The sequence below is a fragment of the Falco rusticolus genome, chromosome 5, assembly GCF_015220075.1.
Source record: "Falco rusticolus isolate bFalRus1 chromosome 5, bFalRus1.pri, whole genome shotgun sequence".
NCBI lineage: Eukaryota > Metazoa > Chordata > Aves > Falconiformes > Falconidae > Falco > Falco rusticolus.
The window spans coordinates 42752124-42779843 of record NC_051191.1 but is presented as its reverse complement, the minus strand read 5'-3'; the positions used below and the strand labels follow the sequence as shown (position 1 = coordinate 42779843).

The window sequence follows — 27720 nt, the reverse complement described above, 5'->3', positions numbered from 1 at the left end:
ATCTTTACCTCCTCCACAGTTTCGTGGAGGATGCTTCCAGGTGACTCCTTTGTACAGCAGCCAGCTCCTGTAACAGAATGAATTACGAAGTTAAAAATGAGACATGAGTGTGAATGCTGAGATCCCTGTGAAAACCTGTAACATTTTAAAATAAATAATAAGGGATGCAAACAGGTCAGTTGCCTTTGTGTTCTGCTCTTGATTCAAACGTAAGAAGAACAAAACACCTTAAGATGTGAATCTTAAAAGAGACACAGACTCTTTCCCTTTTCTGTTATTCAGGGTTTTAAGAAGAGCATTCCTGTGTCCTACTGACAAGCCCTGAGTATGCTGATGCCTGTTTTCTGCTTTTTCCTTCTGGAAGAGGAAGCTTGCAAGGGTTTCCTTGGTCATTGTCTGGTGATTGCTGCGCAGGCAACCAACATGACATAAACCCTTTCATGAACTTGATCCAATTCTATCTAAACTATAGTACAAAAAAATTGCTCCAGGTTCTCAAATGACAAAGAAACAAAACCAAGCCCCCGAAAACTAACACCACCATGCCCCAACATATAAAAAACCCTCATCCCTGAGCTTTTAAGTATCTGTCTTGGTATGAAAAATACTGCTTTCATGCTCTTAGAGATGGAAGTTGATTTGCTAGTTTAAATTTTACTCTGAAGGGGAGTGAAGCTATTTGTTTCAGTTTAAGCGTTGTTTGGACAAATTGAACTTAATTGTGGAATATAGTTATGAATTTAACTTGTAGTTTATGCTAGAAATTGGTGAACTACTTACCAAATCTTTGCAGTGAAACAGCTTGAGTCGAGTTCCTGCTAAGGAGGGAAGGAATTGGGGCTGGGAGAGGGCTGCCCTAATTTTGCTGCCTGGTATTATCAGCCAGTCTCAGCTGCTATAACTGCCCTCCGTGAGAGAGTATTATTAATTTAGTGTTTTATTGTTCTGACAGTAAGAAAAGCTGTTATCTCAAGCCTCTATGTCACCATGAGACAGATTGATTGTGTTCAAAGTCTGTTTGAGGTTTATTTCCTTGATGGATTTTATTTCCTGTCAGTCTCCTTCATAGATAGCTACTCTCTCAGCAGTATGGAGAACAGCTCTTACGCTAGTCTGGTGGTGCCCGGCTAGTTTACAGCTTTTAGGGAGGAAAAACGGCAGCATCTGTCTGTCTTCAGGGAGGAAGGATGTTTAGGCAGAGATCAGGGTGGGGGAGGGAGAGATCTAGTACATTCACAACTGGTTGTCTAAGGTCCTTCCTTAATTTCTTGCTCCTTTTTGTAAACAGGCACTCTTAATTTTGTAGTATATGCACACATTCTGCACAGTTGCACCATGAACATCAGTGCAACCATGAAACTATAGGCTGGGTAGAGTTGCCTTTTCCTTTTGCTCTGTCCCTGTGCCTGGTGAAGCATTTCCCAGGAGCCCTACTTTAGGCTTCAACTTCTTCCTGTAGACCATATGGGAAATTTGGAAAGACCTCCCCATTTCCGCAAGTCTTGCTTTCCAGAAGTACTGCTTTGAGATACATTATTCTTCTAAGCAAATCTGAGCTGGGAATTGAATCTGTGGAACCCTAGGGAATAATGCCTGAAGGGAAGTTAAAGGTGAGACTAAAAATCAGGCTGGTTTCAGAGATGTAAGAACAGGAGATCAAAAATCAGTTTCTTCCCTATGGTGCAGTAGTTTGTACGTGTCCTCACAGACCCAATTAAAATAACATTTGATTAGAATGAATACAACAAAGCACAGTTTTAAGTGGTACTAAGTCTCTGGATAAATTCAAAACCCAGCAAAATTTAATTTTGTATTAAAGATTAAAGAGTACTTTCTGGTCTTAGTTATATTATGGTTTCTCTGGTGTATAAGCAGTAAGGCAATTTAATGTAAAATTAAAAATCCTTGGACAACAGCATCTCTCTCAATTCAAATTAGCATGGCTGAGAAAATAATTTTAGCCTTTAATGTTGATTTATAGCAATTTTGACCTCTTTATGTGTTGAAATCCAGAACAGTATTATGCTAATATGGCTGTATCACCTGCAGGTGTTGCTTGAGAGTCAAGTGAGCAGTCCTTTGTACTTCCTTTGAAATATCGATATTTCAAGATGTGCAAAGGAGAGGGGTCTGACTGACAAGCTGCCTTGATACACTGTTACTCTAACTATGACTGGATTGACTGAAAAGTGCCTCAAAGAGTAAGATAATTTATAAACACTCTACAGCATAGCCAAGTGTTTGAAGTAATCAAAGCTAATTAGGAATGTATTTTCATTTTTTTAAATGTCTTAATTTTTATAGTATCTCGAAGTCTTTCCTTCTGAAATGTTCATATTTTATAATGCATTTACAAGAAAAATATACATTAGATGCTACAACTATGCAAAAACTAGAAGTGGCAGAATTTGCTGAAATAATTTCTAATAATTGCGCTGCAAGAAATTACTGTTGAGTGTACCCATATTATTGGAGAGAAATTTTTTTTCCATTTTTTGTACGTGCCTAGAAATTTAGCAAATAACCTGGTTTAAGGAAAAAAAAAAAGGTAGTGTGGAGATAAAATGTATGCATAATTATAAAGCAGTATTTTTTCCTGAGAGTAAGAATTCAGTTGTGGGGTAAAATCATGCTGCATTGTTTCTGCGTCTAGAGGTATTGTCATAAAAGCAGATGTTTCTTTGGAATGCTCATTGTGGGATACAAATACTATACATGTATATATGTTAATAAGCCAATTTTATTTTTAAATAATTAAATGTAGTTATTCTTTAGTGTGGGTAAAACAGTATGTTTCTCAATCTGCTAGTACCAACATGCAGTCTGGATTACAAGTTATGTAGTAAAATGCTTTTGCAGTACTATCAGCAGTATTTCAGAAAGGTTTTTTTGTAGTTATTTTGCGGTTTTTATAATATGTTTTTGTCTTGCAATGTTATTTCTTCCTGTACCTTGAAGAGTCTTTCTTCAATTCAGTATTTATTATTAATTTTGTAGGAGGATATTAAATGTGTTTACAATAGTGTTCATACATTGAGAAAATAGACTATTTGGAAGAGTACATTGAATGGAAAAAATTTTTTCCTCATCCATTGGTGCGACTGTGCAGAACTGCACTGAGCTTAATTTAAACAGCAAGAAAACTTAACTATTCTTGCAATGTGTGCTGTTTGCATTTGAGATCTTGATTTAAGAGATAAATTAGTTGTAACAAGCCAGAGAAAACAGTAGTAAACATGGCAGAATGAAAGAAATTCCTTTTATCTCCTCAGTGGTAAGGTGAACGTGAATGGTATGGTAATGTGAAATTCAAATCAATCTGTGAACAATGTACATTTTTACATCAAAGTGTAATGTTTGCTTACATAATAGATATGAAGTCCTGGGTAAGATTTTTTGTTTCATTAATGAATACCATACACATACAAAAGAATGCAGGAAAAGCTATTTCCCAGTTAGGGAACCAACTGGATTAACTTCTTGAAGAATAAATGAGCTTTATTTTTTTTTACCCTGAAGGTTTGAATTAATGATTTGTATAAAAAAGCTCACTCAGGCTGTAGTTATTTGCTTTGTCCTATTGCTGCTTGCTGAAATTGCCCCTAAAATTATGTTATTTTAGTAAAGTACCTTCTCTGATTCTTTCAAACAGAAAATTGAACATATTCTTAACATATATTTCAAATGAAAGGGCAACAGTATGGGGATGTAGGTTAGCATATCTCATTTAGAAGGTTTCAGTTTGGTAATGGTGTTTTAAAATACTATTAGAAGTGCTAGATTTATTGTGAGAATTAAGCTGCAGGGTTTTATTTTTGATACATTAAAATAAAAAATATGTTCCATTAAAAAGCCGTATTAATCCTTTAACATCATCATAGCCGAGAAAATTTCTGCATTTACATAAATGTGAAATGCATAAAAATAAGCCCTTAATTTCTATTTTTTAATTACTTTTTTTTTTTGGTCTTTGATAAAGCAGGTACAAGGAAATGGCTGGGGAACAGAGATTTTACAGAATCAACTGCGATAAAGATTATAGAACAAATTGTAAGAGTTCTAATCAAGCCAAGTTCAGATGAAGCCAGTGGCAGATTTGGATGAATGACACCAGAAAAATGAGGGATTCTTCCTAAAAACATGGATTTTAGTACATTGTGTCTATTATTTGAAGTTGTCCCGCTAAAATAACAGCACTGGGTCTATCCATTTGTGTATTTAGACAGATGAGCTTTGACAGTCAATGGCAGTGAAACTGGCTAAAATCACAGTTTGTTTAAAACAAGAAGGGAAATATAGTAATAAATGGAATGAACGTCGCAGTTGTGGATAACAGTACATTCCAGGGGGAAGTAATAACAGGTGGAATTCTGGTTCATCCAAAATGTCATCTTCCCTTCCGATGGTTTCATCCAAGGTGGTTTTCTTGCTCTGAACTAAAAACGTTCACTTTATGTCTGGCTGGGAATAGAACTGACTAAAAGCTGTATGATGAGGAGGATACCCATGGTTTGTACTTCAGAGTGAGAGGCTGGGTGGTGACAGAGTCACAGCGGTCTGCGCTGGAATTTCTCTGTATACCTCAGATTTTTTAGAGTTTGCCTTACGACACATCTGCAGTGGACCCACAATGTGTCTGAAGCCTTCAGGCCTTAGTGTTTTCAGTATTCCCTCATCACTGCAACACCGTTTTTTCACCTTTTCTTTGTTTCTTTCTGTGCAATATCTGCAATGCTCATGTAGCGCTTGTTTAAGGTGAAATCTGTGTTGAAATAACGTCACTGAATTCACTGTAGAAGGGGACAGAGCTATAGCAAACATTCACATGCAGACCACTAGTCTGTTACAGGGTGTGGTTTTGCCCCCATCATCTTCCAGATCCCGGGTTTCAACACTGCTGGAAAATTACTTTTCTATGTTCATGTTAATATCATGTTGAATACTTTCCATTTCTCTACGTCTGACTTTATGTATATAAAATGTTAAAACATGTAATGCCAACGTTAATGCCTTTAAATATGTGCACACTTTCTTTCCTACTTCCCTTTCCCCTCCGTCTAACAGAACCCAGAAGGTACAATTTATCTGGGATCTTCTCAATCCCATCACAGTGTTTTGCTTCAACAGCTGCCTGCCCCACTCCTTTGCCCTCTCCTCCCCTCGACTCCAAGGTCAGCGAAGTGCCTGCCCTGCCCTCTCTCTGGGTCACTCTGCCACCTCATGGAACACTGACATTATTGTTAATCTTGGTAGGCAGAAGACGGTGCATCCACACCGCTCCGTGCCCTGCTCATGGACAAGGGGAGAAACCCTGGCAGGAGTTACCCATAGTGTGGTGGTGAGCTCCCTGTGTGAGCTCTCAAGGGCAGACACCGTCTCCTTTGCTTTCTCAAGTGCCAGCCGACTAAGTCAGCTGGTAATGAAGGCGACAGGCAGTGAGGTTGTGTCATTGTTCACAGCACGGTGTTGAACAGATGTAGTGCATGTCCCCTCAGGCCATGCCCCATTGTATACTCCCACTTAAAGCTTCACAGTGTCCACAAGAGCCTATATATTCAGGGAGATGGAACTCCACAAGTCAATTAAAAAAAAAAAAAAAAAGTAGGGGAAAAAAAGAAGGAAAGTGAAGGCAGCAGGAGAAAAAGGAGACTTGAATGCCAGCCTTCCCTGCTTTACTTCATAGAGTTGAGGTGGCCAGCTGCAGCAGGCTGGTTTTATGAAGGTGACAAAGCTAGTTAGTATTTTGTGTATTGTTATGAATTTGAGAGTGAAGGGGAACTAGATATGTTCATATAGAGAAATGATAAAGTCAGAAAATCTTAAAATCGGCAAGTTCTCTCTCACTGTTAGGGCACTAGTCATCTCTACACCTATGGTGCTCAGTAGTATACCTGAGCATGGTGAGCTGGTTGTGGTTGTGTAGCACGAGACTGGTGATACTTTGAAACAAATTGTTTTGCTTCAGTCTCACATCGTTCTGTTGGGAACAGTCGCAGTATGAATTAGTGTTGTTTAAAGCAGAGACAGACCTGATATGAGCAGCTATAATCGCCCTGAACATTATTAGCACTTGTAGAGAGAAAGGCAGGGATATTTCTAAAGTGTAGTAGTGTTTGTACCTGAGCTCTTGGTTCATTTCAGTTTTTAATGGTGGGTGGAGATTGCAAGCTAACATGTAACTCTTTGATGCAATTAATTAAAATTAAATCAGCAAACATGCTAACTTTTGCCAGTTAAATAGATGTTACATATAGGTGGCCAGTCCCCCACCCCCATCTCCAAAAAATCTACCCAAGACAGCTAGCTCAAGTTTGTACAGTTTGTTCCCTCAGCACTGTTTACCCTCCTTTGTTCATGTACTTGTTAAGGTTTTATGTTTGACAGAATGCCTTAGCCCTCAGTCTCTGGCACTGTCCCTAATCTGAGTGACCTCCTCCCTAACATAACTATTCTGGCATTTCATGCTAATATTAGTGGTTTCTGCTCTACTTCCCGAAGGGAGGAGCTTCCCTGTCTTTGAATCAGATTCTGCTCTTTTGCACAGTATGCTTTTCACAAGAATGTCTCCAGTGTTGTAGAAATACTTCTGGACAGATAGTGCTTTTGGGATTGGCTGTAGGGATGTGAAGAAGGTAATTAACCAGAGTAATCCAGAATGTATTACCTTCTACTAAGCAAGCTCTCAGAGGCCCTTGCTCTGAATTCTGGTGGATTGAAAAAAACACAAATAAGAAGAAAAAGGAAAAAAAAATAATATCCCTTTCATCATATCTCCTGGGCAAAGAAATTAACATTTCAGGGGGCGTTTCAGCTGAGCATCCCTTTTGCGTATTTACAAGGCACTAACTGTAGTCATTGAACTGGGAGTCTTCACTCAGGATGATGGTGCATATTTCTTCTGCCCACTTGAGTTTTCCTTCTGGTTCTGTTTGCTGTCATAGCAGTCTGATGATTCATGGATATTTTTCTCATAAGCACTGTTTTGCTCTGTTGCAAAACCCTTCAGAGAGAAAGAGATGGGCTGCTTGAAAACCTTAGTCTTGTTGAAGTTCAGTCTCAATTAAATCTTCTGAAAGTGGACTTTATGAGTTACTAGATCATTTGCATGCTTCTAAAAATGTCAAAGTGTAGCATGAAGAGCTGTCCTAAATGTGGGTACCTGTTTTTAACATCCAGGTGCTGTAAAAGTGTTTTTTTCTTAATTTGCTTTCTCTCACTCACTCTGAGTGATTTCTAACTCACTGAAAATTTAATAATCAAGCTAAATTCTTTAATCTCCTTTATCACCATATTTAGGGATTTGCTTCAAGCTGAAGTATATCTCTCTAAACCTATGCAAGTTATGTTTTTACTTCCTCCTGTGTAAACCCATAGTCTTCAGCAGATTTGCAAAGTTGCACTCAATTCAAGCACTAAAACTAAGCCTTTGAAAGACTGCAAAGTATGCATGTATGTATAAGAGATTAAGAACATTTGTTCAGGCTGTAATGATTAAAGGACTACTGAAATAAATAGCACTAAACCATTATTTTTATGTTCCATTCCATCTTCTATTCTAAGTGAGGAGGTAAAAAAGTCTGAATCCAGTCAAGAATTCAGGACACCAAAAAGCGCTCAAACAAGACTGAGATGTCCGAGTTTAAATTTGCAATCTAAAAATGCTGTTCAGCTGCTGATTTGACTCTGGAGGCATCTAAACTTGCCGGGCTTACGAGGCTTACCTCCCTGTTTGAGGGCTATCCACAGCTTTCCTCTGCCAGGTATGTACTCATACCAGCCAAAGCAGTTTATAATTTAATCTGAGCAGCATCTAGAAATTCAGTGCTCTTCTGTTTAAATCCTCAGAAGGGCCAAAACCCAGTATAGGTCCTCAGGGAATACGTAACACAACTGCAAAAGGACAGATCAGCCCTGCTTCAGTGTTTTAAAAATCGGCTCTTAAGTGGCTGCTCACAAGAGAACATTTGAGTCTGCAGATCATGACTGAGTTTACAGGCTTACCTGCAGCCCTTAATTAGACATTTGAACTCTGTCCTTAGTTGTGGGGTTTTTTTTCACCCTGCATTTTTGGGCACTTCTAGGGTGTGGCACTTGTACTTCTAGAGCAGACAGCTGAAATAAGATTTTGCTGAGTGAAGTTCTTAAGGACCTGCATCCTTGCTTTTTAGCTGTATCCCAGTTCTCATAGTGATTTACCAATGAGCTGCAGTTAGCAGCTATAAAATTTTAATAATATTTGGGGAAGAACAACACTAAAGACTCACAAAAGAAAAGGAAAAATATTTGGAGAGAGGATTTCTTTTTTCTTCAAAACAAAGCAGAAACAAGTAAACAAGACGAGATCCAGATTGCCTATGCCTTATCAATGTGGAAAAGATTAAAGCTGACTTGGAACCCAGGGGTCTTCTCCTGTCTCCCATTCGATGGGCAAGTGGCTGCTGGAGGGAGGATGTCTTACAGAATTACCCCAAAAACATACCTTCATATATAACCCCACCTGCCCTAACAAACCACTGTTTGGTGTTGACTGTGCTTAGGTAGATCCTGAGCATTCATGCCCTTGTAGGATCCTGCTCCATCCTGGCTGGGCCAGAGGAGTCAACCTTGTGCAGGGCTGCATCGGCTGGGTGAGTGTCAGATGACCCGGTACAAGTGCAGTTCCGTAGCGGTGCAAAATGGGTGGATAATGAAGCTGTTTTGCATTTCTAGTTCAGTAGTTAATACTAAAGTTATGCTGGAAGTGATTGGATCTCATTGTGCCTGGGCTGTGCAGATGCATGGTCAGTACTGATACTTGTGTGAAAGAGCTTCTGTGCTCATGGCAGATGTCTTGGCCATTGCCATGGAGGAGACAAGCAGACAAATACTTCGTTTATTTTTATAGGACCAAGTCTTATGAACAGAAACAAGATTAGCACTGTTTTGTGAGCTACTTCACAATCATTTTCTCCTCTTGCTGTTGATTTACTATTGCAAGTAACAGGATGAATTGGAAGAAAATGTATGATGTATCATGTTAGAATGGAGAGCTTTTTTAGTCATAGTAAACATTAATAGATATGAATGTGTGTTGAAGATACATATTTTTAGTCAGCAGGTCTGGGTGTGATGGGTCTACCTGTGAGTTCTAGAGTTGCTGGTGGGGGAGATTTCTGGTTTACAGGTTTTCATTTTTAATACGCTCCTTAAGACTGGAAGAAAGCTGGTGTTCTGCCCAGATTCAGAGTAGACAAGCAGATTGAGCAGGGTAAATATAGCCTGATATAAATCACAGTGAACATATGCAAAAAGCTGATTGGGGATTCAGCTGATAGGGAATTAAAGGCCATGAGTAAAATTAATTCTTCTCAACATAGTTTTATGGAAAGTAGGGCTTGTAAAACAAGTGATTGACTTGATTTTAATCGTTTAATATTTAATAAAATTACAAGTTTGATAAGATGCTGCTGCTGATTTAGTAGACTTTAAAAAGCATTTGACTTATTGCCATGTGAAACCAATTAATAAAACCATAAATTGAACTATGTAAGGAAACAGACCAGACTTCAGTGAATAACAAACCAGCTAGCAGGTCTTAGTATAGGATTGTCAATAAAGGAGTTTCAAGGACTAAGTCATTTTCCCATAGTGGAAGACAGTGGATGAGTGTAGAGAGACTGGAAATTGTGTCTGGGTGGTGGGAAGGAAGGACACCAGTGTGAATGCTGAAGTATGGTCTCAGAGCCAAAAGAGTCATGCTGTGTGTAGGCACAGTCCAGGAACATGACCAGGCTGATGATTTTTTGCTGTATATAGAACTGCTAAGAATGTTACAAGTGCGGCACAGTTTTACCATCTGCCTTTGTCAAAAAAAGCTTTAAAATGGCTAAATAACATCTAACATTAAGTGCCTGCAGCATCTGAATTGGTGCTGAGGAGTTCTTTGTTGAATTCAAGAGTTCTGTCTCTACAGTTTATTCTTGATCCAGTCTTCTTTACGTGGCTGTCCCCATAGCACATATGATGTAGCCAGAAACAAAGCAACGGGCTTAAGCTTCATAAACAGGAGGTCAGAGAAGACAATTTAGTATTCCTTGATGGTTTTAAATTATATATCTATAGTCAACTTTGACAAGTGACTAATCTGGAGGAAAGCAGTGTGGTGTTTTCCAGAGTTCTAGAGAATTAGAATAGTTCTAATGTGGTGTATTTTGGAAAGTTTTGAAGGTTATTCCTTTTTTTGTACACGTGTATACAGCCACCTTAGAAATATGTGTCTTGTGGTAAGTTGATCAAGACCACCTACCTGTAAATAGACCATACCTTGGACAATTTACATCTCATAGGTAAGAGGGGAAAAAGCAAAGCAGTAGGGGTTGAATTGACTACATGATTATTCATGAGCAGTATTTTGAATAGGACTCAGGTCTGTCAACAGGTACATGGGTGTTTAGTCTATAAAGTCATGCTACCTCCATAAAACTAGCTAGAATAAAGGCAGTATCTAAATAGCATTATTGTTTCTATTAGTACTGTGCCCATGCCATTAAGGTAGTGTAACACAGAGTACATTGTTACCTCTTTCCATGTGGAAGATTTTAAACTAAATAATGGTTTCCAATCAGAGTTTTTAATGTTACCTATTATTGTAAATGCTAGGTAAGCTACAAAAGAAGTGTGAAATTTGAAATCAGTTATTAAAAAGTATTTTAAATCATCTTATTGATAGTTTTATAGTTAGCAGAGTTTTATAAAATTCATAAGCCCTATGAAGATCTGTCATTAAATGATAAGGATATTGCAGTTGTTCTCAAAAGCAAGCATTTTGTGCTCTTTATCTGTTAAAAGTATAAAATAAAATGTGTGTATTATCAACACTTATATGTACAACTCAAATCCATTTACTTAATTTGAAATAGCTTTTCATGTTTCTATAGAACTTTATATAAGGCTGCTTTGAAGCAAATTTCCTTGAAAACTGTATATTCTTCCTATATTCTAATTATATCAGTCTTCTGCTGTGAGAAGAAGTACAGGTGTTAGACAAATGAAGCAGAGGAGGTTTTTTGCTCAGTAGTAATATTGCTCTCACTTGCAGTGTCTACCTTGTTCCCCGTTAATTTAATCATGACTATATATAAGAGAATCCATTTTTTTCCCTAAGGTGCATGAAATATTCCTGTTGTTCTTCCTTATATTTTTATAACTCTTTCACATTTGTAACATTGACCTTATTTTCAGTTCAAATTCATAGAGACCTTTTTGTCTTAAACTGATGTAATTGAGTAGAAATGAGTAATCAGTTGATGCATCAAAACTCTGTGGAACAATGTTACATTTGGAAGATAATTTATTTAACTTTGCAGTAGGCTGAATTCCAGTAAATTCCAGTAAATCCAGTAAATGTACCACTTACATCCTGTTAAAGAAATATTACATCTGCAGTTCCAAGGAAATAAAAGTTGCCATGTGCTTATGTTGAAGACAGCTAGAGGAAAAGTGTGTTCCCTCAGCCAGCTGGAGCCTTAATTGATGAAACTTGGACATGTCCATTGAGGGTGTGTCTTGTCTGTATTAATAGCCCAATTAGGGATTAGCAGTACTCAGTACTAGTGTAGTATAGTAAAATATACCACATTGTGTGCATTCCACAATTGTGTATACTGCTTGATCGTTAACACTCTCCCTGGCAGATTATGACCTGAGCCAACCGTAATTCTCCCGGACGATGCTTGGACATGATTCAGGGAGTAGCACAGTGCATTGCTAGTATGGAGAATTCCTTCAGAGGGAAAGGATGTAAGCCTAGTGTGTCAGTTTCTTCTCCCAAGTAGCAAGAGATAGGATGAGAGCAAATGGCCTCAAATTGCACCAGGGGAGGTTTAGATTGGCTATTAGGAAAAATTTCTTCACTGAAAGGGTGATCAAGCATTGGAAGGACTGCCCAGGGAAGTGGTGGAGTCACCATCCCTGGAAGCATTTAAAAGACGTGTAGATGTGGCACCTGGGGACTGACTTGGCATTGTTATCTTAATGATTGGACTTGGTGATCTTAAAGGTCTTTTCCAACCTAAGTGATTCTGTGACACTCTGATTCATTTGTTCTTAAGCTCTTAAAAATCAAGAAGGTCCCTGTACCATTTGATTTATAGTGTGAAAAGGAATCTTGGATTCTGCCTCTCAGATGATCCCTTCCATATGCATGCTGTTTCTTCTAGCGAAGAGATCACCGACACCAAACTGTGTTTTGTGCACTTTGTGAATATTCTACCTTAGGCTCACTGGTGCTTTCATTCTTCCAGTCATGTTTTTCTGCAGCTCATCTGTAAAAAGTAGTAATACTTAAAGAAGAGAAAAAAGTGAATGTCTCTCACTTGATACTTTTTCTTTTGTCATACCTAAAAGCCCTCCCTTTGAAATCTGGTATGGTATTTTGTGACCAAATATTATTATACTTTACTTCTGCGTTCATATTGAAGTTGACTCCTGTTTGCCACACTGTAACCTTTAGTCCATGTTTTTACTCACAATCAGCATCTTGGCAAGAAGCACAGAAGGTATAGCAAGTGATACTTTGTTATGTACATAAGAAGTATGTAGGTATTTTGTACAAATCAGTGAATAGACTCCTGAATGTGCTGTCAAAATATATGTGTTTTCCTATGAAAAGGGTAGGGCAAGATGTCTGAGTTATGAGTCTTAAATAAATTATCTGGAGGAAAAGGCAATCTGCTGTATAAATATTGCAAGTTTTGAAATCAAGGCCTTTACACTGATCTGCACTTAGAGCCCTGGCCTTATTTTGTAGTAGATAATACTATGTCAAAGCAATGTTTAGTTACACTCAGCAGTTGTTGTATTCATACTAAATTACGTCAGATTTAATCTTGAATATATTCAACAAGAGCACCCAGTTGTGCTGACAAACCTGAAATAATTTCCCTTTAAATATGTTCTATCACAAACCATTTGGGCACGTTGCCCCTCTGAAGAATGACAAAGTCGGTGTGCAGGCTCAGCTGTATAATTCCTGCTGCCTGTTGAGTTCTCTTATTATATACAAACATCCCAGGAGAAGACTTAATGGGTATCCTACTGAACATTGCAGTAGCAGAGGTGGTCAGTGTGAGGCATTTTCTCAAGGGTATTACTTTACCAATCATTTCAATTGCACTTGCGTGATTCACCACTGCTTGCATATTCGTTTGTACTTGTTCAAAGGGAAAGGAATTTAATTTTAAAATGCTCTTAAATCACTGCAATACCCATTTTACATGGTGAAAGAACAAGACAAGAAAGTGGATAATCAGGTTCTCAGAGTTTCATAAGGAGAACTGAAATTTGCTCAGAGAAGAAACAATAAAAGTCAAAGTTTGCTTGTAGAATACTTCAAAGAGTATCCTGAAAATTCGGGATCAAACACATTGTACAGAGGAGGGCACCTTGTTAATTGTAATGAGGAGATGACAATAAAGATCAGGAAAACAGTGTGTGAGAACCTAGTTTAACTGGGGAACAGCAGACAGCTGTATGATGGAACCCAACTCTTCTGGGGAGCATTTCATTGCATGAAACACACTGGAGTGCTCTCAGGCACTCTCTGGAGAAGCCTCAATGCAGCAGGAGCATAGGAAACTGTGCTGGTTCTTTGCAACTTTAACTCCTTGTGAACTTGATAGCATTGAGTTTCACATCCATAGGCATAGCTGAGGAAGTGCTCTCTTCAAGGGAAAATAATGCTGATCACTGCGATGTTAAGTTTCTGAACCTGAACTGTCTGGCATCTGGAAGTACTTTCTCAGCTGATGTCCATTTACGGAGAATGTGTTGTGTAAACACCATTTGGATTTCTAAGGCTGTGTTCTTCTAGGTCTTTGTTGGTCACCAGTGATGATGACAGGGCTTGCAGGCAGCTTGTTTTTACTCCTTCACCATTCTTCTAAATCGGAGCTTGGTCCTGAATGCTGTAAAAATAAGGAGGGAGCCAGAGCCATTTTGTTGTGACTACTGTGATCTCTCGTGCTTGGTTAAGGGAGAACATCTAGCAAATCTCAAAGAACAGATTTCCCTCAAGTTTCATTTCTGCCACCTCTTCATGTAGGAAACGAGGAGAAGGCAGTTTGATAGTGTGCTGCCAGTTAATTAGATTTTGGTTTCAGACTAGAAATGACAAAGTATTTCAATGTTGTGTCTTTTGGGTGGAATCAGAAATCCAGGAATAGAAGCCTAAGTTCCTATACAATACATAAACTAGCACCTCAGCGTGGCAATCCGTACAGCTGCTTATTAGCAAGAGTTCCAAAGCAGGGAGAAGCTCAGATACCTAACTCAAAGCTGCAGGAAGATCCCACAGTTTATTTAGCAAATTTGTGGCCAGATATGTATTCATTGAAGTAGGTGCCTAAAATAACTCCTTCCAAGAATTGTGCAGGGTGCTTGAAAGAGAGACTAGGTAGGCATTCAGAGCTTTAATCTCGTAAATCTACTGGAGACTACGTACTGGTTTTTAACTAGCTGGAGTGATGCTCTGTCCTTCTTAGGAGAGCCATTTGTATTTCCATTCAGCAAGGTTATAGGAGTTGTTCACTCACTTCTGTAGGGAAGCGTTATGATCTAGGTGTCCTAAGAACTTCTGCATCTCTGCTTGGATTTCATTAGAGCACATGGTTTAACTATTATCCCTGAATACTGTATGTAGACTGCTGGTATTTCATAATATTAAGATACTATTCAACTCTCCATAGTATCTACATATTGTTACTTTCTTATTTACCAGGACCCTTGTCTATGTCTACATAACTGTTCCAAGCTACCTAGTCTGATGAAGTTGAACTCCATTCTTCAAGTGTGATTTAGTCAATACAGCCTAAAATCATGATGAGAAAGAAGAGCGTATCTGCAAGCAAAGCTTCCTTGGTCCTCTTTCTGTGCCAAATGATTTCTGCATTGGAAGTACCTCTTGACTGTAAGTATTAACCTGCTAAATAAGTGCAGGTTAATGGAATAATGGAAGATTAGTATATAATTTCTGTATAGGAAGATGAAGATAACTTCAGCATGAAGCTAAATGTGGAGTGTGTTTGCTCACTTCAGTCAGGACATTATGATTATGAATATTTACACTAATTCACTGAAAATTTTAAAAAACCTGCATGTAAAATGACTTACATTGTTTGCTTGAGAAGGGTTAACTTATGTTTCTCATGAATACTCACACTTCAGTGTACCTTGATTGACTATTTGGTGAAAATGAAGAAGGGCAGAGAAGCCTAGTTAAATGCTAATTATTTGTGAACTTAAGATCATATTGACAATTTGCTGAAAACCCCAGGACAATTCTTAGCTGCTCTAAGCAGTCACCCTTACCTTCATGTAAGAAGTTTCCAGTTCTTCTGGAACTTCAGTTACGAGTTCTAGTAAAAGATTCAAATACTTTGATCCGGGAGAGTAAGTTAGGCTGTTATATTTCCTGAGCAGTGCCTGGAAACAGTTAAGTACCTAACTTTAAGTTAAAAGCTTGTGTGCTGAGTAGGGAACTCCAGCATCAAACAGTGAGGAAGCATCTAGAAGAAGGGAAATCCCATGATCTGAAATTCTGTTTTAGCGGGGAACCTTGAAGGTAGCGCTCCATGCTGAAAAGGAAACAATGGTAGCTGTTGTGTTTTATAGCCCTAATAGCTGTTTTTATGAAATTATTCATGCTTCAGGTTGTTATTTACTTCTTAAGATAAGCATGATCACATTTTCAAAATCCAGTGAACCGTGTTGCACCTCACAGTGACTATTCATTTGTTAAACTGATTACCAGAGAAGAGAATATTAGAGCTGGTGTTAAATTGATGGATTAATACATCAGTAAATTTGCCTACAATTCTAATTCGCACGGCTTTCTTTACACCCATGTTTTTGATATGTTCCTACCTTCCATAAATGCATGATTTTCTTTAATCATTGACATAAGTTGCAACTGCTTTGGTGTTTTTTTCTCCATGCATATTTACAAGCTTCTCAAACCAATGACCTGTATTTCTGTAACAAGATCAATATATCTGAATCACAGCAGACTTGGTGTGTATGCCTTTAGAGCAATAGTGTAGCTTAAAGAGGGCTTTAAAAATCCTTTTCTAAACTTAAGTTCTCTCTAAATGTTTTTACAGGCTAGAAATAGTGTTTTAAACCCATCTTGTAGTTTAGGAACTAATGTAAATTGTGCACCACTATTATCTTTTGTATAGAGCATCAGTAGGCAAAAATGAGTAGCCCTTTTAGATGTGTCATGTTTAACTCTCAATTAACTTGTCTCCTACCGCATAATGTTTAATAACTTTGTTAAGTCTGATAAAGTTCCATACTTCAGTTTTTAGCCAAAAATCTTGTTAATCAAAATTACATCTATAATGATGGTATTGCTTTCATAAATAATGATTAGAATGGGCTGTGGGAAAGCACCACAAGGGAAGGACTTGTGTTTTCTGTGGGTCTTCCCCACATGGCCCCTACAGAGACCTGGTGGTGAGAACATACTTGATTAGCTGAACCTTTAGGTTTCATCCAGGTATACAGTTCCTGTGCTCATCAGTGCCTCAGAGTAGGATGACTATGTAGCTGACCAAAAGAAGTCTGACTTGCTTTAAAATGTTATTGATGGGAAGACCTCTATGCAAAGTATTTGAAGTAAGCAATAAAGATGTGACAACTAAGATTATTTTTTTTTTTGGTTTAGTTATTTTTCAGACCAAAAGGGATTGCATGTCTGTTGAGTAGGATTAGGTGCCTTCGTCTTTGCAAGAATTTTAGCCTGAAGCATTCTCTTTGTTCTTGCATATGATCATATGGGTGGATTGATTTTGACTGCATCATGAGGGCAGTGCACTCCATTAATTCTGATTTGCTGTCTCTCAGTATCAGTGTTTTGTGGCCCTTGCAAGGCCACATACCATGGTTGCCCTTAAAAAGTCAACACTTCAAAAAAGTTTCTCATATCACAGACTTTGAGATGAATGTACTAATGTCTGACACAGTGGAAATCATGGCTGGAATTTCAGGCATCACTGCATGGGTTACAATACTAAATATCTTAAATGTTTTCTTTTTAATGGTGACCAATGTGCTTGTCAGAGCTACTTATCTTCCCTCTCAAAAATGCTAATTTTCTTTTAACTAACAAATGTTTCTCTTTAATCTCCATTTGTCCATTCAACTGCTGATTCTGATGGGGGAATAAAAGCAAAACTTCTAGAAGAATGTAAGTTCCTGTCCACAAGAATTAGGCTGTGTGCTGCTGAAAATTTATACTGATTGTGTTGCAAATAGAATTTGCCGTCCAAAAATGTGTGACATTTGGTTAATAATTTTGTTTGCTGTAGCTAGATGTTTTGTGCATGCAGTGTTCAGAAAATACTACTGTACATAAATCAGTGTTCTGATATTTTGAACAAATTAATTGTGTGATTTTTGGTTGTGTGCTATCTGAACATTAAAATCTTTACTCAATATCAGCATGAGCAATCTTTCATTACTACTTTCAGGAGTAAATGTATTTGATAAAAAATAAATTCATTGGAATATATATACTTATAAACTATTTTACATGTCTGAGTTGGAGATACTTTTATATCCTTAAAAAAACAGCTGATATTTAAGTAGACCTCATCTTCTGTGGACTCTCCTAACTCAGCGTTAGTGTCATGGTTAATTTAATAAGTTTTAAGTGCAGTGCATAGTACAGGAGTGGAGACTTCAGGTTTTTGATGTACATCAGGTGGAATATCCTGTATGTTGGGCAGTGTTCATGTCACGTCCCTTTTCAGAGTGTGCTTGCTTTTCCCAAGTAAGCATCTGACATGTACTGGAGAACTGCCTCTGAGAGGGAATAGGACTGTCTTCAAAGAGCCACTCTAAGGAAATACAGAAAACGTCATCATTATGTAAAAGTGTTGCCTTCCTCTTTTAAGCACTCTCTGCAGTGAGAAAGAGGAGCAAAACCCAGCTCTGCACGGCCTGTTTTGCTTAGCTGCTGTATCTCATTATGGTTCCATGATCTGGTTTTTTTCCCTGGCTATTTCTTGTGGGTAGGGCTTTACAGAGAGCTACATCTTTCTGTGCTTCAGAATACTTAATGCATAATGGTAGGGAAGACTTAAAATAAAAATCCCAGTTCTACAATTTTAACTGGCTAGAGAGATGCGTGAGAACACTTCTCTCATGATTGAAATGTTTTGCCTAAGTGGATAGAAATGACCCCAAAGTACTAGCAAAGTGTGTTGCTGGACAATTTACAACATTTAAGACAAGAATGTTCACTTGGTTCCTTTAGATGTCACTAAACTATAAACAGATTAATCATCTTTAGGAAGAGAGCTTTCTCAGTGTCAATACCATAACCGGGTTGTGGGGTTTTTTTTAATGCAAAAATAAGCATAGATAATGCTGACAGTTTGTAAGTTACTTTAAATAGGTAGGCAGCAACCACTTTGTTAGGTGAATAAATTTGGTTTTGTGCTGCTTATTCTAGAGTACTTGATACATCATAGATGTTAAATGTTTTTTTTCTCCTGGGGAAATTCACAAGATTGACTACATTTTTGTTGGTTTTTTTAAGGAGAATCAGTACTACTTTTTCCTGCACGTTCACTCTTTAGAAATTAGTTACTATTTTTGTAATTTTTTTACAGTGTCTTATAACACATTTTTTACTCCTGAAAAGTAGCTTCTAAAAGCATGCTTTGTAGATTAATTCAATACGTTGAATGTAATAAATGTCTCAAAAGTTTACACCCATAGAGAATTTGGAAATACATAAAATTTTTAGAAACACAAAACAATGTATTTTTTTTTTCCTTCTGTGTGGTAAAAAGCATTTTGTGTGGATCTATGTCTCACAATTCCTCATTCAGGATATATTGAACTTAGAATTCTGTGTCCTTTGATTTTGTGAAAATCTGTTGAAATATGATGTATAGAAATGATTGATATTCATTACACTTTTTGGCCCAAGTCTTCATCTGCTGTAAATCAGCATAGCTCAGTTGGAAGTTGCTATAGCTACGCTGATTTACAGTAGAGGGCTTCAGCCTCCTAATACAAAGTATACTTTAATCCTGCTTTTCTGTTGATGATTTGATTGCTAATTGCAATTCTGCTTTCTGTGCTTACAAAACAGTTTCCCTGGTACTTTGAAAATACTGTTAAATTATTCTGTTTCTTATATTCCATAATGAAGTGTCACAACCTCCTACAATAACGCAGCAATCTCCAAAAGATTACATTGTTGACCCTCGAGAGAATATTGTAATACAGTGTGAAGCAAAAGGAAAGCCACCTCCTAGGTTAGTAGCATTTTGTTCTGCTTTTGTTGGCCTAACAGTGTAGGAAAACTAGGAGAAAATAACGTAAACGAACAAGTGTATGCATATGTATCTGCTTGCACACACAGAAACATGCATACGCTTCTACCTTTGTAATTTAAACAGCTAACAGATAGTGATATAAATTTGACTCTTCTCATACTTGTTTAAACTTTTCTGTAGTCTTCAAGGAACTGTAGTATTTTTTTTCTCCTCAAAGCTCATACAATAAAATAATACTTGATTATTAGAAGAGCAAATAGGTAACTGCCCATGGAAGGCACCAGGAGGCATGCCATACTATGCACTGGATCACATTCCAGATTTAGGCAGTTTCTAAGAGTGGGCATTGAATAAATACAGAGTAACACTAATAAATTAAAATTTAATGTTTTGTAGATCATTCCATTTTACAAGGCCCATCTTGAAATACATAAGCATTTGGCCAGAAGTTATGTAATGTGTATCAGTTTTAATGATCAGTATCCACGATTTACCAAGTGTATTTAATAGCCTTAAGATTTGGGTTTGGCAGAAATGGTAGCCCTGGGTATAGGTCAGATTCCCGATCATTTTTCATTTTAAGGCCCTATTCAAGTATCTTAAAATATGTGAAAAGTACTCATTTCAAGATGCTGAGCTACTACTGGAAACAGCAGTAGCTATGAAACATTCTGGCATTGCTAGTAACTGCTTCTGATTTCAGAGACTATGAAGAGAAATGTGCATCTCTGCTCTCAGTAGTGTTTATCCTACAATAGTGAGGTCAGTCTATGATTGTTCATTCAGACACACACAGACGTCATTAAATGTACTTCTGAATAATGACTTTTTCTACATTATTCCTTCTGGTTGCCTTGGGATCATGGTCATTATCATGCTGGGCAGCAGAATGGAGAAGATGGGAGATCACCGTTACACAGCCATAAAGCTGCTGTGTTTGCCAACATTTTAATTTAGGAGGCACAGTGCCGTTGTCAAGAGCCTGGGTGTTGACCTGGAGAATCAGATGATCATCAGGCGCAATGTGCACAACTGTACTGCTTCTGCAGATGTTTCTCTTGAACACCTTTTTGGGTTAGATTTACCTGGAAGAACAAGAGCACTGTCTGTGAGACTTAGATATATCTGAGTCATGTGCCAGGGCTCTCTACTGTACAGCCTCATCTTCCCCATCAAGCCTGTGTCTCACTTTGTTCCCCTGCTACACAGGATTTAAGTGCAGAATTTTCTAAGTTTTCTAAGCTTGTTTTTCTAAGTTTTATAAGCTTGTGCTTAGTTTTGCTTAGGCATCCGAATAATTTATTTCAATAGTTACTCTGGTCCGTCAGTCTTCATGACCTCCAAATACATATTGCAGCTTGAGCTGCTTCAGAGCTCTGAATTTGAAGATGAACTTTTTCAGCCTGGAGCGTGAATGGTTTATTAAACCAGGATAACTTCTTATTGGTGAGAGCAGTTGCATAAAGGTTTGTGGATGTGCTGCTACCTAGAGCTTGAGCAGCAAAGATTCTGACTTTCACGTATATCAAATTCAGGGGTTTGTACCACATTTGCCACGTCTTATCTGAGGCTGTATTACAATCCCCTGTATCCTTCAGTGTTATTTGGTAGCAGAGGATTACAGAAACCCCATGTTCTCCTGCTTCATCCGCAAGGCCGTAAGAAAGAAATTCATTATTGGTTCACTGTGCACACTAGTCCTCCCCAAAACGCTATGGTGCTGGCCAAGTCCAGTACTGCTGGCCAGGTCCAGTTCTGCTCTCCACCACTACAAAGTGCAACTAGCATGTCCAGTCCTGCTCTCCTGCTGCAGGTCAGCGCATGATTTGAGTGACTTAGAACTTAAAGTTTTTCCAGTACCATGTAAGTTTATACTTCTAGGAAGCATTCTAACCCGTAATCATATATAGTGTTTATGTTTAAGGTTATGAAGCTGAAATGTAACAAGTGCAAAAACTGCTGTTCACAGCATTTGAACCTGTGAGTGCTCAGCACTTCATAAGTGTTGATCTAGCTCTCGGTAATTGTACTTTTGACCATTAACAAAGCATAAGTAAGAAATTGGGTGTTCACGGTAGTATAGGTCACAGATGGACTCTCTGCTTTTTTACATTTTTTTTATGAGTTCTAATAGCCTTCATTTTTAGTGACTACTTTTCAAAACATCTCTTGCTTTGAGTAACACCAGTGTAAATTTACTAGTTTAATTATGGGCTATCAGACTGCAAAATTTCATTTAAAGAATCGTGGTTGTTTGCATTAAAGTAGTGAAAATAACCTCACCATGCAGTCTTTAATTCACTTGCTTAACTTTAAAATGGCCAAACCAATTAAAATAAATGGTCTCCTGCTGGGACCTGAGATGACACATTTCAGCCCAGAGCAAGTTTTTAAAGGCAGGTTTATAAACCCTTTCAACAATAGGCTTTATAATGGAAATCCTAATGCAGCTTTAGCAATATCAGTTCTCACAGATGTTACTGTATCATCTTTGGTGGAAAGCAAATCAGTTCTTTTCATTATATGATTAACTTCAGAATCTTGTAATGTAATTTTTTTTAAAAAAATATTGACTTTGAAATGGCTCCTGTTAACAAGTTCTGCCAAGGCTTTTATCTTAAAGTATTGCCAGATTTCTTATATTAAAAAAGTGCTCTATTCCTTTATTAGTTAATTTAGTTTGGGAACAAGTCTAACTTGTCTGCTAAAGAAAAAACACCATGTATTTTTGAAAATTACTTTTTTCTTCTTTCTCTCTATACAATCTACAAAAGGCAACTGAAGAAGAAACTTTTCTTTCTGTTTTTATTATTTTAGTTTCTCCTGGACACGCAATGGAACTCATTTTGATATAGATAAAGATGCACAGGTAACAATGAAACCAAATTCAGGGACCCTTGTCATAAATATTATGAATGGTGGGAAGGCAGAAGCATATGAAGGGGTATACCAGTGTACAGCAAGGAATGAACGAGGAGCAGCCATTTCCAACAATATTGTTATAAGGCCCTCTAGTAAGTGAAGCTCTTAATGTTTGTAAATGTGAAACACTTCAGTTTGCTTATTTTCTTATTAATGTTTTGCTTCTTTTTTCCTGTCTTAAAAATTTAATCATCAAACTGATCATGTTAGAAGTTATTGTATAGCTTCTGATACGCAAATTTAATGCATTGCATGTTCTCTCCATTATTCCTTAGAAAATTCAATAACCAAAATGCTTTCCTGATGTTATTTTGTTACGTCTGGGTCATGTTTAAAATTGGGGTTTATATGTGACACTACAATTAGAATAAACTGTTTAAAACCTTAATGCCCATCATGGATGAGGACAATTTTTATTTTCTTTCTGATTCATGTATTTGATAGTTTTTATAATAGCTTTAATACAGAACAGATTGGGACTAAAAAGAAGATAAAGCTAAAAGATTTTGATTAATAATAGGCTCTTTCTGCAGCTTTTCATGTGATTTTAATCTCAGATCAGTTTCTCAAGCTTCTAATTTTTAAATATTCTGTTCTCATAAGTTTAGATAAAACTGTATGTGTATAATGCTGTTTCAGGAAGGTCTACCTTTTTTTTTTTCTGATTTAGTGCATCAGGGTTTTTTTCTTTCTTTCATTATCATATTTAAAACTTTGCAAGATTTTTTACAGAAACTTCAGTGAGTAGCCAAAGTAATTTGCATCAGTTTATTATAATTTCAGCAAATCATTGCTGTACAAAATGTTTTAAAGAAAACCTAGTTTTCTTCCAAGAAAATAAAAAAAAAATACAAAAATTAAATCTTTAGGAAACTTGATAGGACTTAACATTCTGATGCATGTTTTTCTGGAATATTATGTGCATTTCTTTAAATTGTGGAGGTTTTGTCAATCCATAGTTTGTATGTGTGTTAAAATTACTTTGTATAGGATCTCCTTTGTGGACGAAAGAAAAACTAGAACCAAATCAGGTTCGAGAAGGTGATTCACTAGTACTACACTGCAGACCTCCTGTTGGCTTACCACCACCTATAATATTTTGGATGGATAATGGTGAGTTAGCTTTTTATGCAGAATTAATTTACTTTTTGCAGGTTTTTTACATAGCTGATCGTTGCTTACCAGGACCACAGATGGTGGAGTTTCCCTCTAAGTTAAAATTCAGAGAATTTCCATTTCTGTAGAAATGAAGAAACAAGCAGACATGCAGCCCAAAAGCATGAAGCCAAAAGCAGCTGGAGATCTTAATGTAAGCTGTAGATTAACCCATTGTGGAAGAATGGGAAGACAAGGGAGTTCAAGAGGAAAAGTAGAAAAAGATCTATATATTTACAAACCCACAAACAGCGTAATTGAGTGAACATGGAGTCTGCAGGTCATAATGCTGGAGTGTGTATTATAATTGAGATAAATGTGTTCTTGTTTTCCCTTAGCTTTCCAAAGGCTGCCTCAAAGTGAAAGAGTTTCCCAAGGTCTAAATGGAGACCTTTATTTTTCTAATGTACAACCAGAAGACACCCGGGAGGACTATATTTGCTATGCAAGATTTAATCATACACAAACTATACAGCAGAAGCAACCCATTTCTGTAAAAGTCTTTTCAAGTAGGTATTGCATTACCTAATTATGTAGTTACACAATATTTATCCAGAATTCTCAAGTTATTTGCCAAAGTTAAGTAGTGTTACGATAGAGAATTTTGTCATTTTAATTCTGAATAAGAAATGTCGTTACTGTATAAACTTAAAATGTAATCTCCAGTTTTCCTGATATACAATTAATTTTAAATGCTGTCATTTTTTCCCCTTTATAAGGCTTTGTCTTTGAAAAAATGTTCTGTAAGATTTGAAATATTGCAGAAATACAGTGTAAAAAATAATGGTTTTCAGGTGCTTTTCATGTCCAAGGGTATCAAGTTATTATGATTACTGTAACTATTGAAACAAATTAATCAATCATTTGATTAACTCGCCGTGGCCATATCATCACCTTTTGATTCCCAGTATTTTGATTTATCCCTCTTGTATGCATTCTTCATGATATTCTGTTTATTTCAGTGGATTCATTGAATGACACTATAGCTGCTAATTTGAGTGACACTGATATTTATGGTGGTGAGTTACACTGGTCCCCACTGATACTCCCTGTTTCACAGTAGCATTTAGTTAACTAACTTCACATCCATGGCTACTTAACATTTTGCTCCTTTTTCAGTTTCTAATGAAGGTATTATTAGTGCTGGTGATAATACATACTTTAGAAAGAGACTACAGTGTGATCCCTTCAAATATTTAATGTTTCAACGTTCTTGTAGCATATGGCTCATAAAAAATATAAAGTCTTACAATAAATAAGTCCTTCCACACTGGGGCAGATTTTAAAAATTGTCTCTTTGATGGCTTCTATACTGTGTTGTTTTTTTATATTCTTCCTCCAATTTATTTAATAGTTTGATATGATCATTATCACTAGGACTATTCAATATTACATGCTGCATAATAAATAACAAAAATAAGGCATTTAACAGATGCACTTCACATTTAATAGCTTATTGAATGTACCATTCATTTTAACATACTTAATAAATGTAAAGCTGTAATTAATTAAATACTTTAATACTATCTGTATAAATAACTTTGTAGGGGAAAAATCAGTTTTGTTTGTCTGGTGTTTAAGCTGATCTTTACATTAATCTATGTTGAATGGTCTTTTGTATATGGTAAATTAAATCCTCCTGAATAGGTGTATGTGTGTTTAGCGAGTGTGACTTTGGAGCAACACTGATACTGTACACCTTGAGCTTCTAGACTTTCCACTTGATATTGTGTGAGATGGAAAATACATGAAATTTATTCTAATTTTGTCTTTTTCCTTGTCATATTAAACCATATTTGTATATATTAAACCATAATTTACGGGAATTTAAAATAAATCTAGGGGCACAGATTATTTTAATTTTCTGCATAAAAATATGGTGTCATTCAGGAACAGACAAGAAATAGGTGCCTCAACACAGAATGATATGTTAGCTTCGATTAGTGGGGAAAACACCAGTCAGTTGGCTCACAGCTCAGAAATAGTAGAGGTAATTCTTCTGAATTTTCATAGTCTTGCAGAATGCATTAGCAGTCATTAGCACTGCTGAAACTGGGTGGATTAGTTACTGCCTGTGACTGTCAACTGTATTCTTGTTTCTAGACTGTGCTTTTCTCCCAACTTTATGTTGTTTCTGTACTAGTTTTTAAGGACTTCATAGGACATACTGTATTAAAACTATATTAATCTGTCAGTAAATCCTATACCCTGATAAACAAGAGGTTATGTTTCTGCTTGCATTTTTAAAATATGTGGTAATTTAATGATTCAGACTGATACTGCACTTCAGAGCAATTTATTCCTTACTTTAAAACTGCTGTAAAAAAGCAGTATTTACAGAAAGCACTCTATTATTACAGAAAGCACTCTTATTCTGTCTTCCACGAAGGCACATGAAATACCACAATACTTCAAAAGTCAGCAGAGTATAGTGTCAGACATATGTCTTATATTTATAGCTGCCTTTTTGCTGTGATTATTTCTTGTGGGTTAATCAGTGGTTCTTTATTACCAGACTGGGGGAACAGACTGAATTAGTTAAATGTATGGTAAGAGGAGAGTACAAGGCTTAACTTCTGAAAAGACATCCCACATTGCGTAGAAAATACTGAACAATGCATATTGCAAAGTGGAGTGTACCTTGTATCTCCTTGGTTTATATTTCTGAATACACTAACTTTGCTTTATTTGTGTTGTAATGGAAGCCCAGAATTTTTTGGTAACTTTCAGTTTTGCACCATGACTCCCAACAGTGACCTCTTACTCCCCATAATAGTTCTGCTGAAGTGAATAGGGGCTGCTTAGGATTAAGGCTGCATAGTTGCCTATTAAAAACTATGTGTCAGTTGCTTCTGTCTTTAATAATAACATGTTTCATGTATGTGTTCAAAATTACAGCATTTAACAGGTTGAGATATGTCTGTCAAAAACCTAATTTGTTGAGCTGTATATTTAGTTCTGTAACACAATGATTTTTAATTAAATGGCCAATGTGGAGCAAAATCTCTGTCTGAAAAGTGAGAATGGTTCTATGCGTTTGATCAGTATTAAAATTTTAAACTTTTTTTTTTTCTTGTTCCAGCGAAGCCAGTTACAGAAAGACAGCCAGTTCTTCTAACACCAACAGGTAGCACAAGTACCAAAGTGGAACTCAGAGGAAATGTGCTTTTGTTGGAGTGCATTGCAGCAGGATTGTGAGTTACTTCTTAGACAGTGTTTTTCTAAATAAAAATACTGAAACAGGGGGAGACATTTCAGAGATGCTTAAAACATTATGACTATGTAAGCTTACGTATATCAATGAAACAAAAATGGAAATTAGAAAGAGCTTTTTTAAGGAAGTCCACCATTTACTTGGGTATCAGCAGATTTTAAAACTATGAACCTAAGTATGGCCTCTGCCTTCTCATATCCGCAAATCCTATGCAAAGGATTCAGGTTGTACCATTGGGGTTTTTTTAACGACACAAGCAAGAAATGCCATATGGTAAACGTGGACACACATCTACAGAATTGAACTCAGGAATCAAGCCTCCATTTTTTTCCTGAATTTACAATCATTAGATTCTCATATTATATAAAAAGAGCTAAGAATCCACTCATCTAAGCTTTAAAAGCTGCTTACATATGCTAATAATTACTTAGTAGATCAGCTAGGTGGGAGTTGTTAGAACATACGTTCAGCTCCTTGCATCCAATTTCTCATTGTAATTGAATTTAATTGGTACTTGTTTCTTCGATGTAATGCAAGTTTGCTCCTGCTGGTTATTATGCAAGTAGAAAATGACTAAAGAGCAATTTAACTTCATAAATTAGTTTGATTAGTCAGTTTCATTCTCAGGAAGAAATCTGAGAATAGATTAGTTAGTGAAGGAATGGAAAATCTTTACTAACTATTTCAGGAACTGTAAACATATTTACAGTGCACGAAAGCATATAATGCAGAGTTCTCTGAGATAGCCATGAGGAAAGCCAAAAATGGCAAATAATGCAGCACAGCATCATGCACGCGTGTTCACTTGCATAAGCTTCATAGGCCACATTCATGTGCAACTTGACACACACGTCAGTGCCATGTTTTCTGTCTCGGCTGTGATCTGCTCAGGTGTCTGCATCAGCCGCACTAGCAAAGCCACACCTGAGAGTGTGAGTAGCATCAGCCTGGGTAATCTTCATCTGCAATACAGTTACATATTGTTTTGACAACCTGCAATAAAAGTATTCAGCAATGCAAACCCCAGTAAAATGGCTGGATAAAAATGCGGAAAAATTATACATTATATGGCTTTGTGTCTTTAGCTGTCATGTATTTTTT

At 36.9% G+C, this 27720-nt stretch overlaps 1 protein-coding gene across 40 annotated transcripts in view; it reads left to right on the top strand.

The window, feature by feature from the left end:
• The window catches only part of NRCAM (neuronal cell adhesion molecule), a 166122-nt gene that overhangs the window by 78496 nt on the left and 59906 nt on the right, over positions 1–27720 (top strand). For 18 of the 40 annotated variants that reach the window (XM_037389658.1, XM_037389662.1, XM_037389663.1 and 15 more), the window contains 8 exons: positions 14756–14944; positions 17207–17224; positions 19202–19307; positions 22146–22342; positions 23241–23363; positions 23744–23914; positions 24368–24424; positions 26488–26599. In XM_037389658.1, the coding sequence (XP_037245555.1) occupies positions 14854–14944; positions 17207–17224; positions 19202–19307; positions 22146–22342; positions 23241–23363; positions 23744–23914; positions 24368–24424; positions 26488–26599 (875 nt within the window). In that variant the 5' untranslated portion in view covers positions 14756–14853. Of the gene's footprint in view, positions 1–14755; positions 14945–17206; positions 17225–19201; positions 19308–22145; positions 22343–23240; positions 23364–23743; positions 23915–24367; positions 24425–26487; positions 26600–27720 lie in introns of those variants that run through there. The other 22 variants (XM_037389669.1, XM_037389664.1, XM_037389672.1 and 19 more) reach the window with 7 other exon arrangements.